Here is a 16,306-nt window from a genome sequence, read left to right on the forward strand (position 1 = left end):
ATTGAGTGGCCCATGTTTGTTGTGCAACTTCTTGAAGCAGATCAATTGTCATAAGTCGTGAGACACATCACTAAAATATTCAAATGAGCCATGATCAGATTTTTCGTCTACATTATAGTCTATTTCTTGTAACGTCGGGGTAAGAAAGAGAAGACTATTTCTAGTAAAGTGGTTATTTTGAGCATATGCAAAGCCTGATAACTATATAGAGGAGGATAAGCATGACAAACTGCTAAAACTATTTCTATGAGCTTCATCCCCAAAAATGCCCTTTAACTATGACTATATACTAAAGCCATCTTCAATTTGCATAACTTCTTGACACTGTTACAGCGTGATCATGTCTTAGTGTATACTCAGTAAAATATTTGGTATGAATGACCAGCCTTTTGATCCTCCAATGGCGCAAACTTCACCCTTGACAGCCAGTACAAAATCAAGAGCCATTCCGTTTTCAAAAAGGACGTTCCATTGGGTTAATTGATTTAAAATTAACTCTAACCCTATGACAGTGGATTTGGCAACCTCTTTTAAAACCTGAGCTACAGTTTAAATTTCATGAATTGATAGTCCTTTCCCGTACATAGAGAATATGATTGCAAAGAAACTGGCAGTTTTGGGTATTTCTCTGGGCTGTATACTCTTGTGCGGGATTTTAACAGGCGATATGCAGAGAGAAGATATATATATATATATATATATATATTACCTACTGGCGGTCGCCAGTAGGTATATATAGTTAGGATTTTTTCTCTATGGGATTTTTGAAAATTCTATGTCTAATAACTTTGGCGTTTGTGGACGGAATTGGCTGAAATTTTCAGGAAAATGGCACATTTTGTTTCTGAGCAGCCCCTGAAAATTGGGGGGGGTTCGTCCAGGGGGGTCGAGAAAAAAGGGGGGTCCCAAAACGTGTTTTTAACATTGAGTTTTCCATAGGGCGGTTGGCCTCACTTTTAGCCCGAACGGCTGAATGGATTTGCACGAAACTTGGCAAAATTGTAGGGACTGGTAGCCCGATGTGCCTTTTGTAGGTCTCAATATATGTGCTCCAGTGGATTTTGAGAAATTAACGTTTAAAAAAAGATATATATCTGTAACAGCGGACCGGGCAGCGCTCCAGTTCGCGTACTTTTCGCGCAACGGAGCTTTGTGAAGCGAAGCTGATTGGTTCTCCGGCGTCTGTAAACATTCCAAACAGTCCGTAGCGGCCGTCATCTTGTCTCTCTGTAGGATCGAGAGACAAGAGGAGGCCAAAGCGAAGGGGCAAATGACCATAAGGGGGCATAGTAGATCCTCCCTGACCTCTTAGGTTTGATGTACCATTTTGCCAAGTTTGGTGTAATTCCGTTCAGCCATTCAGGCTGTAGACGTATCTAAATGTCAATAATCGAACGGCTGAATGGATTTGCACGAAACTTGGCAAAATATTAGGGACTGGTAGCCCGATGTGCCTTTGCTAGGTCTCAATATATGTGCTCCAGTGGATTTTGAGAAATTAACGTTCAAAAAAAGATATATATCTGTAACAGCGCTCCGCTTCGCGTACTTTTCGCGTTACGTAGCTTTGCGAAGCTGATTGGTTCTCCGGCGTCTGTCAACATTACAAACAGTCCGTAGCGGCCGCCATCTTGTCTCTCGGTAGGATCGAGAGACAAGAGGATGCCAAAGCGAAGGGGCAAATGACCATAAGGGGGCATAGTAGATCCTTCCTGACCTCTTAGGTTTGATGTACCATTTTGCCAAGTTTGGTGTAATTCCGTTCAGCCATTCAGGCTGTAGACGTATGTAAATGTCCTATGGAAAATTGCATGGGGAAAACACATTTGAAAGTGTTGAAATTTAGAACCAATTAAAATGTTACTTTGGTTTTGTATTTGTGTGTGATGAAAGTTAATTGGTTATGTATATATCTCAAATGAGAGGAAACCACAGCCATTTTGTGATACTACTGTCTGAGGTACATTTGTGAGGAATTTTTGGTGGTCAATTTCTGGTGTTTGATTTACACAGTACTAACACTTCCCCTACTTTTAAAAAGGTGAGTTGTTAATTTGTAAGGGGAACTATGTTGTACACTTGAAGATAATTTGAAAAATGTTTTCTGTTATTTATTTGCAGTCCTTCTGTTATACTAAATACTTGATAAAGTTAGTTTTATATTATGTATTACTAAAAACGATAAATGAAAGTGATTATTTTTTTCAGCAATTTACAGCAAGCAATTTCAAAATAAAATGGCTCACAATGAAGAGACCGTGGCAATTTCTTTTGCATTGTCCACTACATTGATTGAAATTGAGAGCACCAATAATGAAATATTGTCACAAGGAGGAGATGACTTGTATGATTTCATTAGATTGATTGAAATTGACAGCACCAATAATGAAATATTGTCACAAGGAGGAGATGACTTGAATGATTCCACTACATTGATTGAAATTGACAGCACCAATAATGAAATATTGTCACAAGGAGGAGATGACTTGAATGATTTTTTTGATCAATCTGTTGATGGCGAATTTATCGAATGTTTGGAGACCATAGAGTTACAAGAATCATCATTGCAGACTTTTAATGAGGAGATTCCAGATGAGATGATTGAAGAGGAAATTGCTGATGAGGACATGTTACTAGTTCTTTCAAATTTAGAAAATTCTGAAGAATAAATTTATATTTAGAAATCAAAAATTGTTTGAGACATTATTCATTTTTATTTTTAATTTATGAGGTTGTAGCGAAGTGATTGTAGTATAAAATGAGACTTATAGTATAGAGTGCAACATTTTTATGTTACATGGTAAGTTTACTCATATTTACTTCCCTTCTCCCACTATATTATCTCCAATGTGTATTTGACATCTCTTCTTCATCTCCGGCCTCCTTTCTCTCACTGTGTGTCTCTGATGCATCTTATCGCTGCTATTTTGTGTAATTACAGAAGAGAGTAAAATAAAATAGTTCGGAACGTGAAAAGGGGGCAAAGTAGAGTACCCCTCACCCCCTAGGCCTTCTCAGGCGGTCCCAAAAGGATCAGTTTCTGCTTTCCTGAGAGATTATGGTATGAGTTCCATATACCACAATAATTTGCATTACAACATGCAAGATATATATCTCCTATTACCAACTTTTGGAGATATTCGCGCTAAGCGCGAATATCTCCAAAAAGTAACACCTGCCCTGAGCAGTTCTTAGCCATGTTATCCAATGGGAGGTGGATAACATGGCTAAGAGCATTAGCTCGGTAATGCATGAATATCGCTGACTTTTTAGCGATATTCATGCATTGCGGCCGTTTTTTATCGCATTTGCGATAAACCTTGATAATAGCAAGGTTTATCTTCGATAAATTCTGACGATGCTTAGCGGTAAAAAATTCGTTGGTAAGCATCGTTAGCGATAAATATCGCTTAACTTTGGTAATATGCACCAACGTCTGTTAACGTTCGATTCGAAGGAAATGAGGAAGTGTTGAAAAACATTGTTTGCGCCATCTTGCCTTTTTTGAAATGCCACACTTTTGTCGTGCACGGCAGCCATTTTAGATGCCTTGACCAGACCCACTCTCTGCACGCTGTCGATTCGTAGCATGGCTCCCCACCCTCGCAAGCATCTTCCCCAGGCACTGGTCACCCCCGCTCTCTGTCTTATGCATGGGCAATAAACCTCCCCCCATCTGCGCTGCTCTTCCCTGAGAATCACACTCTGTGCCCGCCCGACACCTCCCTTTCGCCCTATTCACTACCGCACCCTCTGACACTCCTCTTCCTCTGTGTCCGATTGTCCAGGCTATCAGCTAGCCCTGCAGATGTAGTTTATGGCTCCAGCTCTAAAGAATCACCGCTCTTTAAAGGAGTTATAGTAGATCAAGGCCCACACCCGATGAGATCCGTCACACCACACGTGTTCCTACTATCTGAAAACCATCCTGTATTGTGATTGGGGAGGGGACCGAGCCTGAAGCGGAAGATTCTAGGAATGACTCTTTGTACATCAAAGTTTTTACAATTATGTGTCACATTAAAAATATATAGCACTCCAACAAAGTAGTAGGAATATAAAACTTTAATAACATATAAATATATACAACAAAACAAAAACAGTAAAAACATTTAAACAACGAAGAGACCGTGGCTATTTCTTTTGAATTCCTGATGAGGACATGTTACTAGTTCTTTCAAATTATGAAAATTCAGAAGATGTTGCCTGGGGGTGGGTCGTCAATAGCAGTCTGTTGTGCGAATAGTTCCAAGGCAGCAGAACGCGCTGAAATCTAGATGGCACGAAAGTGATGTCTAGTAAGTTGCCGCCCAGCAAATAACGGCGTGGGGCGCCGCGGGGGTGAGTGAGTCCAGTAGGCACCACAGCTATTCTTACCGGCATTGCAGAATTACTGCTGGGGACAATGCCTGTGCTGTAGCAGGGTCACAGCAGAAACAAAAAGGATTCTGTTGAAGATGTTGTTGGTTTTCAATTTGAAAACAGTTCTGGTGTCAACTGCTATGGTAATGTAGTGGTTAATGTTTTGTTTTCTCTAGAAAATGTAAAAGAGGGGGAGGCAGTCCAAAGTTCCGTTAAAAGGGCAAAGGAAAGGATCGGTGGTTTGAACTATCACTCAAAAAGGGGAGGGGGTGCAACAATTTTTCCTACCGGGTCACACTGTGCTTTCACCGGAACTGAGGTCTGCAGGATTCTAGTAATTCAAAGTGAGGCTGGCGCCAGCATGGGAGCGCCGACGTCCCGCGGATACAGTTTCGTCACTCCACGGGCGATCATGGCAGTCATTCCCCATCGGGGGTCGGAGACTCCCGCGGCTCCTCTAGAATCTTCAAGGTCGTGGAGGACTACGGTGGTGGAGTCAACCAGTGACCGGGCCATTTCTTCATGCTGGGCCCGCTCTTGCCAGGTCGATCGCCATTTTGAGAGTTCGGCAGCTACCGGCGATCGCGGGGTCACATGAGCGGACGGGCTCCACCCTGCCGGGCGAGACGTTGCAGCATCGCCACAGTGGACGAACCCTTTTCGGGGCGCCTGGAGCGCTGAGGGTGCAGCTGGGAAGCCTTCACCTGAGGAGGCGGGAGAGGCCTGTTCGCACCGTCTCTCCCTCCCAGTGCACCCCACGGCGCCCCGCTTGACATTTGTTATGGCCGGTGGCGATGAGGACGGGGGGGGGGGGTCGGAGGCATGTGCAAGACATCCCCCCCAGTGTTGTCAAAGCCATTTTTGAAGAAAGAAGTGATGCCTGGCGTGTTGCCGCTGCTATTGCGAAGGAGAAAAGAAAAAATGTCCCGTCCGTCTTTGGGCCGGGCTTCCGGTGGATGTCGGCCGGACGCCCCTGGCTCTGGCCTCATGAACGGGTTCCTTGGTTTATCGGCTGCAGCCGGATCCCGTCGGCCTCGGCCCCCCGACCGTTGGTGGCCGGACCGGAAGAGCATGTGGCGGGACTACCTGAAACTCTCAAGGGCCACCGCGGCCGGACTGGGAGAGAGAGGGGAGGGTCGAGGAGACATTCCCCCCCCCTGCAACTCTTCAGCGTTGTAAAGGCAATCCCCTGGCCGGGTCCCGCTGGCCTCGGCCTCTCCTCCGGCTACACCCTACGTTAGGATCTCCTGGCCGAGGCGTGGCAGCAGGACCCGCCTTATATGGGCTGCTCCCGGCTGGGCGTAGCCGCAACCCTGCCCCACCTTGGAAGTTTCCAGAGTGGGGGCGGATGTTCTACTGACTTGCATTTTCCCTAGTCTATCGATTTTTTTGGCGTGGCAGGCGGTGGGACAGCGAGGGGTGATTTGGTTTCTCTTACTGTTTTTCCGGTCTCTCACCACTGGCATATTTCTAACATTTTCTTGTTTCTAGGACATTAATAGGTTTTATCATTACGTTGTTATCGTTTCTTTGTTCGTTGTTTAATAAAAGTTCATGTTCATCAGTGGCCTACTGATTTTCGTTTTCCTATTCTTTTCTTTCCAGGTTGTTTCATGCTAAAGTTTCTGTTAACAGGATACAGTGATCACTTCGTTATTATTGCATATGTCCTTTTCATTAGGGGTGCTCTCTGGTCGGGCCAGATGACGTATCTCTAGTAAATGGTCCGGGTGAAACAGGTGCATCAATCAGTGGGGAGTAGATAGGCATGACAGATTACAACGGGGGAGAAAGGTCCGCATTACGTACCCTTTCACTATTTGCAAAGATTTTCCTACGTATATTTGCAAACAGGGAATACCTCCAAAAAGAACCAATTCCCAAACAGTCAATGTTTGGGGAAACAATCAATCAATGAGGAACGAAATAGGCACGACGTGTTAAAGGTTTGCGTTACCTACCCTTCACTATCTGCAAAGGGAGAGAGAATATTCCTATTCTTCCTCGTTTGTAGGCAGAGAAGATTCTTAAGAGAACCAACTTCGAACAATTCAATGCTCGATTCAAACAATCAACAAGGGGTACTGTGAACACAAATGAACGCCGCTTATGTACATACACATTGGTATTATCAACAGGTTGTTCCTAATGTTTCTATTTTAGGGAGGTCAAAAAGAGATCCCATTAGTGGCCTACTGATTTTGCTCGATTCCTTTTGTTTTTTTACACGATTTTTCGCTATCTGCAAAGACTAAACAGAGTATTGCGACTCTGTGCTTGTTTGTAAATAGAGAATGAACCAAAGAGAACAATCAATCAAATGGAGAGAGAAGCAGGCACGACGGATTACAACGGGGGCAAAGGCCTGCGTTAACTACCCTTCACTATCTGCAAAGAGAGAGTACTCCTAATAGAAATGAGGGGTGGGGGCAGCATTCAAAGCAGATCAGTGTGCATAAACACGAAAATGTTTTTACTTACCACGTACTTGACATTCGACAGCTTATGATATTTGCTATTAAAAAACCATTGAAATTCACTGAAAAAACCATAGGTTATAGACCATATATAGTTAGGAATTAGCATTTACAAAACCTTGAAAATTCACTGAAAAAACCATAGGTTATAGACCATATATAGTTAGGAATTAGCATTTAAAAAACCTTATTTTACTCACACAAAACCATTGAAATTCCATATATAGTTAGTTGCACTAACTATATATCGCGCACCCGCAATCCACTGCTGATCATGTCACATATTACATCATTCATGACATGGTCAGTGACATCACTGATGACATCACTGATGACATCACTGATGACATCACTGATGACGTCTCATTTGACATCATTCTTGTGCTAATACGATAAACCTCTTCAGACTCTAATATAACCTTAGATACACTCAGTGTATACAGACACTCACACACTGCCACTCATCCATGGAGTTACTCACACACCCAGTCAGTCATGCAAAGAAACAATCTCACCTCCATTTCTTCAACTATACAGTTATACACACCTTACTTATTGAAACATATACTAACACATATTTACTCTCTTATACAATCCCTGATACAAGTTCACAATGATCGATACAACCACTCACTCATTCAGTGGCTCTCATGCACAGTTATTTATATATGCCAACTCTCACATGTACTGTGTTTTACATATGTACTTACTATGACATGTAGCATTGAGATATCCATTCACTCATCAATACACTCATGCACACAGTCAACTGCCCATGTAGCTGTTTCCACATGCACTCTTGAACTCATACACCTAGTGAATAAACTGCTCACACATCTATGCACAGAGTCACACACCTTCCAGCCACCCCCACACAAACTCAATCTCCCATAGAAATACTTGGGCAACCAATTAATAACACATATAGCCTCTCGTATAGCTAATGATCAACACATGCAGCAGTTTACATCACAACAGACATAATGATGCACAAATTAAGACAGTTTAGTCACTAACCCATGCATTCAGTGAGACCCATTTAATCACTCACTCATACAGTCAGTCACGCACCTACTAAATCCTTCATCCAGACACTTATACATCCACTCATTCTTCAATATGTAAGACATATTTTAACTTTACAGAAACATACAGTCACTGGATGTTGTCATCAGTGATGTCATCAGTGATGTCATTTGAGATGTCATCAGTGATGTCATCAGTGATGTCACTGACCATGTCATGAATGATGTAATATGTGACATGATCAGCAGTGGATTGCGGGTGCGCGATATATAGTTAGTGCAACTAACTATATATGGAATTTCAATGGTTTTGTGCGAGTAAAATAAGGTTTTTTAAATGCTAATTCCTAACTATATATGGTCTATAACCTATGGTTTTTTCAGTGAATTTTCAAGGTTTTGTAAATGCTAATTCCTAACTATATATGGTCTATAACCTATGGTTTTTTCAGTGAATATATATATATATATATATATATATATAATATATATTTATATATATATATATCGCGCTCCACGCTGCAGCTTCCTTGTCCAGTGGTTACGGCGGCCCAGGTAACAAAGGGGTGAAACATACCAATTAATTGTGCAAAAAAACTCAAATGTATTTATTCCAAATCTTGTAAAGACACAAAACATGTAAGGGTGCATAAGTATAAATATCACAGCTGACTCATTTTGGCAAAACGCCTTCCACTAGGCCTATGTTACATTCATGGTGGCCATTTTTTATTTACATGGTAGGACTTTTGTCCACCATTACTTCCTGCAGCACAAAATAATCACTTGAACGCTAATATTCCTATTGTAACAATACTGCATGGCGTCCGTTTTCTAACTTCATAATCACAATATGTGTCTATCGTTGTATTTAAATGAGTAAAATATATGTATATGATGTGTGGGTTGTTGTTTGGCAGATACTCATTGCACGTGTCAATCCTCGGGTGCACTGGACTGCATCTTTGCTCAGCAAATATTCCTAGGTACAATGTTAAGTATATGTCTAACATTAACTGAAAAACCTCTTGGAACTTTTGCCAGTGTTAATCCATGTTTACACCCACATTTCTATGTATATTATTTGTGCTACCTCTAATTAATACGTGGAGAGGCTCACATGCGTAAAATTTGGCCCCCGTTGGACGCCATATTGAACAAGGTATATTCTTCATTAAATTGCTTGTTGTATATGTGATTTGGAAATTTTACTGTTGTTAATTGTATACTTTATCTCATGGCTTGCTTAATTGTTTATATTGCAAGCACCTTTTATGTGTTTGGTCAATATTTTATGTTTAGAGTGTGCTTCATGTCCTGCAAGATAGTGGGCATCAGACAGTCTGTCCATTGGGATCTCTCATGATCTCACCATAATATGGCCAAGAGCTGGTTATTATATATTTGATGCCACAGGATTTCATTGTATGTTCTCTGCTTTTCTTTTTGAAACAGAATCCTGTCCGCTACTGTGCACTGGTGCATGTTCTCAGTCACAGTCCACTGTGCATCATCTTCAATGTGGCCCAGTTTGATGTAATTTGCTGCCATTTTTCTGGTACTGCGCTTACATTGGATGTTACTACTGTTTCATCCAAACCTTTATTTTTCTATTTATCATTTTGATTGAACAGAAAGGTGATCTAGTAGATGAAGTAATCACTATTGCAGTTTGTATGTCATTCCAATGAGGATTTTAGACCTAAATCCAATATCGAGTTCTTTGGTGCTCTTTGTCATCCAACAAATATTACAGTCAGGACATAGCTGGTGTTGTGCCTCAGCGATTAGAGGGTTGGTGGAGGGGACTAAGGGCAGTGGTGTGATGAATCCCATCATCCCTCTTATTTGTTAAGAGGATTGTCTTTATGTGTGGCTTGTGCCAGGGTATCTCTTAAGCTTTTACTGCCATTTGAGGCAAACTGAGCATTTTCTATAGCTTCTGCTATGTGTTGAGGGGCTCTCCGTGTCTATGACATTTTTCATTTGGTTTGAAACTGGTTAAAACCTGCTGACACAAGTAAAGCAGTCCATTGGGGCTTTGTGATATGTTTCCATGAGATAATCTCTATTGTTGTTTTTCGTCCCTTTTTTATCAGGTTCACAATTTATTTTGGCTCCTCCCATGTGAACAGCTTACCTGTCACTATCTGCTTTTTCATCAGAATTAGTTAGGGTTTGTATAGTTTCTTCTTATCCTTAAACACTACCCGAATAGAAGATCATTGTGTAGGGCTTCTGGATGTCGACTGATGTAGTACAATAGTATATTCTCATCTGTTTTGGAACACCTCAGTTCTCAAGTCGCCATTTTCTGCTTTGATGCATACGTCAAAAAATGGTAAGGAGTGTCAGTCAATATGGTTGCTAAATTTCAACAGAGGTCACATCTATTTAACCATTCTTTAAATATTTGGGCTTCTGTTCTGTATTCTTGCCATATCACAAAAATATCCTCGATGTACCACCATCATATCTTGATGCTGTTTCTAAAAGGGCTTTCAGAGGTGTAATTCCAGTGGCCTTCAAACCAATATACATACTAATTGGCCAGACTTGGAGCTACAGAACAAGCCTTGGTGGTCTTGCTTATCTGATTATCTGATTATAGATTGCGTTTTCAAAATGTAAGCACTATTTGTATTAGATTCATGTTGAAGCTGATAGGAATCGTGTGTGTCCTTTCCTGTGTTCGAAAAATGTCTTCCACCCCCCGTGAGAATGGCTTCATGTTATATACTGGTGTGGAGTCATTCCACATGAGGAATCGGGAGAATTTAAGAGAAGTGGTTGAAGATGGTTTGTTGTATAGGGTTAGATATGTCTTTTGTGTCGTTTAGGAAGGACACCATCCTAAATAGTTCAGGTCATAGGAAGTAATCAATGAATTGTGGGCGTGGCTCCAGAAAAGAACAAATCCTGGACCCAGTGGAGCATTCTTTTGGAGGTCTGCTGCCTTTGGTTTTTTGGGGGGGGCAGTGTGTAGAATTAGGATATGACCGGATGCTTGCCTGTCAGAAACTACAGTTCTTTCTTAATGATCCAACCAATTGATTCTGCTTGAGAGACCAGTTGGTTGATGGTCTTCCGTAGTCTTATGTTGGGTTCTTCAAGTGTTTCTCATAACTTGATTAATGTGATAGAAGGAGCAACAAAATTCACACACTATGCTTCGGTGGATCTTTCTTATTTGCAAGTTGTATTACAATTTCTATTATTGTTGGACTTCCCTTTCATTCCTAGTAAGATTAGTCTAAACATTTTGACGTTATTCTCTGAATTGGCAATGTCCTTTATAACAGTATTCTTGTATGTGGTTACGTCAAAGAATCACATGTAGACAATTAGAAAATTAAGCTGGTTTCTCAGTCCTGTGCGTTCCTCGATGTTTGTATCCAGTTTTTGACTGTCCAAGAATAACATTTTCCTGATCATCATAAAAATACTGAATTGTTCCTTATTACTGTGGAGGTTGTACTTAATCTGTTTAAAACCAAATCCTTTGTTGAGGACTTTCAATGGTATTTCTGATAACTATTATGCACTCAAGTTGACCACAAATTGTTCATTTGTTCTTGTTGGAGTCTGATATCCAATGCAACTGTTGTTGTGGTCTCTAGCATTTTCCCTCTGCCTTTTTCTGCCTCTCCTTAGAATAGGGCAGTGTCCTCGTTGGAACAAACCCCTTGAGTCAAGGGCCCTTTCCAGAAGGGACAGAAATCTAGATTAAGTGATTTGGTGCCCTTTCCTTTGCCTCTTGCCTGTACACAAGGACCACTTTGCCGGTATTGCTCTTTGTTCGCCTATTATTCAGGTGTCCACTGAACATATGCCAAGTCATCCTTGTCTTTTCCACAAAGAAACATGCTGGTTAGACACTGAATGCCACAAAAAATATGGTTGTAAAAGAGAAGAAATGCTGGAGTCATATGCAAAAACAAATGACTTTATCAATGCTTGTTAATACTTTCTTTTGGTAGTCTTTAGATGGTGGGTGTCTGGCAGCTTAAGCTTTCATACATTTCTCCTTGCCTCGGTTTGTAAAAGTTTAACATATAATTTGATGTTGTTTGGCAATTACTTGAATTAGCTGAAAATGTGTAATAGATTTAAATCTGTACTGAATATCTGCCCCAAAATATGTTTTGTTAAGAACCCCCCCCAAAATTCTTAAAGCGGCACAGGCTGGTCCCTTTTTAGACCTGGGCGGTTCAGTCTATAACCATATCCCACTTTGGAGAAAGCAAGATCTTGCTTCCCAAAAAACAACTGAGCCTTTAAAACGAACAAAGTAGCAATTACATAACTTAGGAGGATATCTTTACATACTTAAGTAATGTCCAGATGTCTTTTGCTGAAATTGCATATAATGTTCAACAGTCTTGTTTGGCCAAAGTTCACAGCATAGTGAGTAACCTCAATTGGCTAATGCTTCTGCCTAGAGCTTTTGTTAAGAACACTTTACAACCAAAGAGTGAGTTATAAAATGTGTTTACGAAAAAGACCCATCCCAATTTACAACATGATGTGGAGTTTCTAAAATTCTATTGTAGTCCTGTGGGAGGCTAAGCATTTCACATTTCTAAAAACTGTTCTTATATGAATCCTGCTGACTTGCGTTGTAGTTCTTTAAAATCAACAGTGTTTTCTCCTTCGCAAAATTTATTTTACTATGGGTCCCACACCCAATGTACATGTATGTCCTAGTCACTCAAAAGAATACGATTCTGCCAACCCAAATAGAATAAACTAATAAGAGGTACTCACTTTCTACTCTCCACTGTACATGCTGTAGGAATCAAAATTGCACTTTCTATAGCTGTAGAGGGTGGCAACCAGGATGAATACTAAGCTTAAAAGACTTTTTGGAAGGGGCATTACTGGGTGCCTACATAGAAGACATGAAGAAAAAAAATCTTGAGCACTCCGACACCAGTCAATATTTAATCAATTCCTTTGCATTCAATCATTTTGTGTTCTTTATTAATGTCAGCAATCAATGAATCATTGTAGTTTTCACCAAACACTATCAACAAGTGTTTCGGCCCATGGATATTACTCCAATAGACTTCATCAGGGCTGAGGTTAACAGGGGTTCTCAAACTTATATACAGTGTTCAAACACCCTTGGGTATATGGACTCTGAAGGCTATCTCTAGCTCTTCAGCAGAATAAAGAATGCAAGAAGATTGAGTACAAAGGAAAAGATTGACTGTGTTGGAGTGCTCGAGATTTCTTTTCATGTACATGGACGTATTCCCCATTGGAGAAGATTTGGTGGCTTTTCGTCATCTTTGAACACCCATTTTCATGTTCGGAACCAACTGTACTGATATACTAAAGTTTGACATACTGTGATACTGACAGTATGTGTGTGTGTGCACGCCAAGAAACCCAACTGCCATTTCTTCCGAACCTACATAGCAGACATGTTCACCAAGGGCTCTCTCCCTAAAGCCAACAGTCAGGCAAATTGTCCTCCACCCGTCTGGCTGGAGTAGAAATGAGAATTGATGGAGAGAAAGCCCATGCGGTCTTTTATAAAGAAGACTATGGTGCGAGACGGTGGTGGGGTTTGCCCTGGATTTGCCAGATCATTCCTGGTTATTCACATCTGTTCGGCCAATTTCAGTAAATTTGAATATGTCCTGTTTTTCATGGAGGGACAACAGACCACAGAGGGAGTCAAGTTTTCATGTGTTCCAGTGTACAATATTTATAAGCCCATAAATAAAGCAATTTAGTTAATTCAGGTGATACTGTGTTGCATGTAATTCTCTTTTGTGCATTATTGGCTGTGCTTTCTATGTTGATATGCTCTATTAAAGAAGTCATTCTGTTCCTCGACCATTCAATGAAAATGGGTACTTTTGTTGTTGTTTTGTAGGTTGTCCCAGTTTTTGTTTTTCAAAATAGAGATATAAATTAGGGCCTCATCCTCCCTTGGATCGTGAGTGCTGAACGCAAAAGTCACTCCTTTCTTCTGGTAGTCTTGGGCTTTGTAAGAGCGATCTTTTGAGTAGACACTTTTGCAGCCTGTGTGTGTTTAGCACATGGTTAGAGAATGGCCCCTTAAATGATACAAGCAAAGTGAAAGCGAATGCAATGATCTAGAGAAGCTTTAATTAAGAATTTGTAGAAGAAGTGGTTTGCAGATATTTCCTAGCAGATGAGAATTCCAGCAGAGGCAGCAATTAGGTAAATGCAAGGTGAAATCCAATCAATTCAGCCAACAATAGGCAAGAATAGACTCCTGGAGAAATAAGACACAAAAGGGGTAAAAATCAAAGTGGATAAAATCTTAAACATAGTGGCGACTATCATGCTGAAAAAAAAAGCGATACAAAAGGGGGGGGGGATGATGGACGGAGCGTTTGAGCAAATCAAACACTCACCCCCAGTCAACTGATCTAGGTTTAATCCATCACCATTCTTTAGCCCACTCAGCCACCCTATTTCAGACATGGCTATATGCAAATCAGTCTGACCCTGCGCCTCATGGGAACAGTCCAGCCCGAACTGCCAAGCCATGTCTTCCATGGACCGGAAACAAGCATCCTGGGACCAGTTTCGGATTCATAATCCTCATCAGCCAGGCTATCTTGAATCCAGTGGCCAAGTGAGCAAGGGACTCACGTCTGAGCATACCCTGCCACACTTAGGGCGAACAAAGCGATAAAAAAGGGGATGAAAAAACCTTAAGCATGGATCCACACAATAGTATGTAAGCAGCGTCTTAAATAGTGAAGAAGTGCAAGAATGTGCTCTGGAAGAGCATAAATCCATGGTGAATTGGTGAAACCATGTTGAAATGAACGATAAGGATGCCATGAGGAATTGATATACAAAATAGTGATGGATGGAATGCTTGAATTAATCTCAGCCACTGGTAATCACTTGGGCCACATCCTTATCCATCATTATTTTCGCACACCATGCCACCTCAGTTTGGACCCAACTATATGTAAATCAATCTTGACTCTGCTCCAATAGATGCAGTCCAGCCCAAACTACTGAGCCAGGTTCTCCCTGAACAGGAATACAGGCAGCCCAGGACCGGTTTTGCCCTGGTTTTGGGCTCATCAACCGAGTACAGCTTGGTTCCAGTGCCACAGTGTACACAGGACCCACGTCTGGGCATACCAGACTATACTATTAGCATTGCTCAATTAAAAGGCAGATCAACACTTATGTTGGTTGCAAACATTTCTTCCACTCTGCCATCCACGAGTAGTAGGGTCTATCACAGCAGAACATAGTCATAAGGAGTAATGTCCATCACAAAATCAGTTTCGTTCTAGATATTTGTGAAATTACATTTTTTTCTGATTCTGTAACACCCACCCCAATATAAATTAAAACATCTAATTCCGTGGCCTTTCCAAAAGTGTGCATGTCTACCTACTGGGTTTATTATTTACTTAATTTTTAAATAATTACCTTTTATTACTCCGAGATGTACTAGTTTTCAGAACTGATGTGATTTCTCCTTTTTGTTTTCTAGAGGGCTGTTTATCACAATCCATGACAAGGGTCACATCGCCACCATGCTGAATTCATGGCCAGAAGATGACATAAAGGTACATTAGCTACATTTGCACTTCTATACAAATTCTATTTAATTGCATGCTCTTCCATTCTCTTTCAAGGAAACCAGACTTTTCAAACCAACTTTTTATAAATAAAATTGAAATTTAGGTTTTAAATATTTATGTGTGAAAAAACAGAAGAGAAGGGCAAGAACTCTTGTTAGGAAGGAAAACAATGTGCCAGGGAGTGGTTGCACCCATGGCACTTTGAATGAAATCACAATTATTATTATTTTTTTTTTTAAAGATTAAAACTGAACAATTGGTTTGTGAAAAATGGTAAATAAACAGTTTTGCTTTCAACGTGCTAGAACACCAGATGGAAATTGCAGAATTCAGATGGAGTCAGTTCTGCTAGGGTTTCAAATCTTTAAGGCTTACAGAATTCTATTTGCTGTTTTTAAGATCTTTAAGGTGGAGCTGATGGGTAATTCAAGTCAACAAAAAGCCCATTCTTGACACAATTGCAATGGCAAAGTCCTGTTAAGGAGCTTAATCAGATACCCTCTCAATTGGTTCCGTAGTAAAGGTTTTTAAAGCTGGAGAGGTAACCTATTATTTCTTAAGTAGGCAAGTATTGGCGAAACAGATAGGTCTCTGCTGTAAAATTATGAGCTAATACCTTTGCCAATGCCATGCCTGCTTGCATGAAAGAGACAGAAATTGACTTCCCTCTAATGAGCAGTGAAAAGATACACCTCATCCAATCAGAGCTGTTTGAGACTGATGCTCCTGTTGTGACAAACCATGATTAATGTGGAGTTTTCAGTGATGTCACTCCGAATGCGAAGGTGAATAAAGTCCTTGCTATTTACTTATGCTAATAACCAAATTGTTATGTATGCCCCAACCC

The 16,306-nt window shown here is 40.8% G+C and overlaps 1 protein-coding gene across 2 annotated transcripts in view; it reads left to right on the forward strand.

The window, feature by feature from the left end:
• ME3 (malic enzyme 3) overlaps positions 1-16,306 on the forward strand; it is a 426,853-nt gene that overhangs the window by 225,980 nt on the left and 184,567 nt on the right. For both annotated transcript variants that reach the window (XM_078658437.1, XM_078658438.1), the window contains exon 5: positions 15,369-15,444. In XM_078658437.1, coding sequence (XP_078514563.1) covers positions 15,369-15,444 — 76 coding nt within the window. The remainder of the gene's footprint in view (positions 1-15,368; positions 15,445-16,306) is intronic.

This window comes from Lissotriton helveticus, chromosome 8 (genome assembly GCF_964261635.1).
Source record: "Lissotriton helveticus chromosome 8, aLisHel1.1, whole genome shotgun sequence".
NCBI lineage: Eukaryota > Metazoa > Chordata > Amphibia > Caudata > Salamandridae > Lissotriton > Lissotriton helveticus.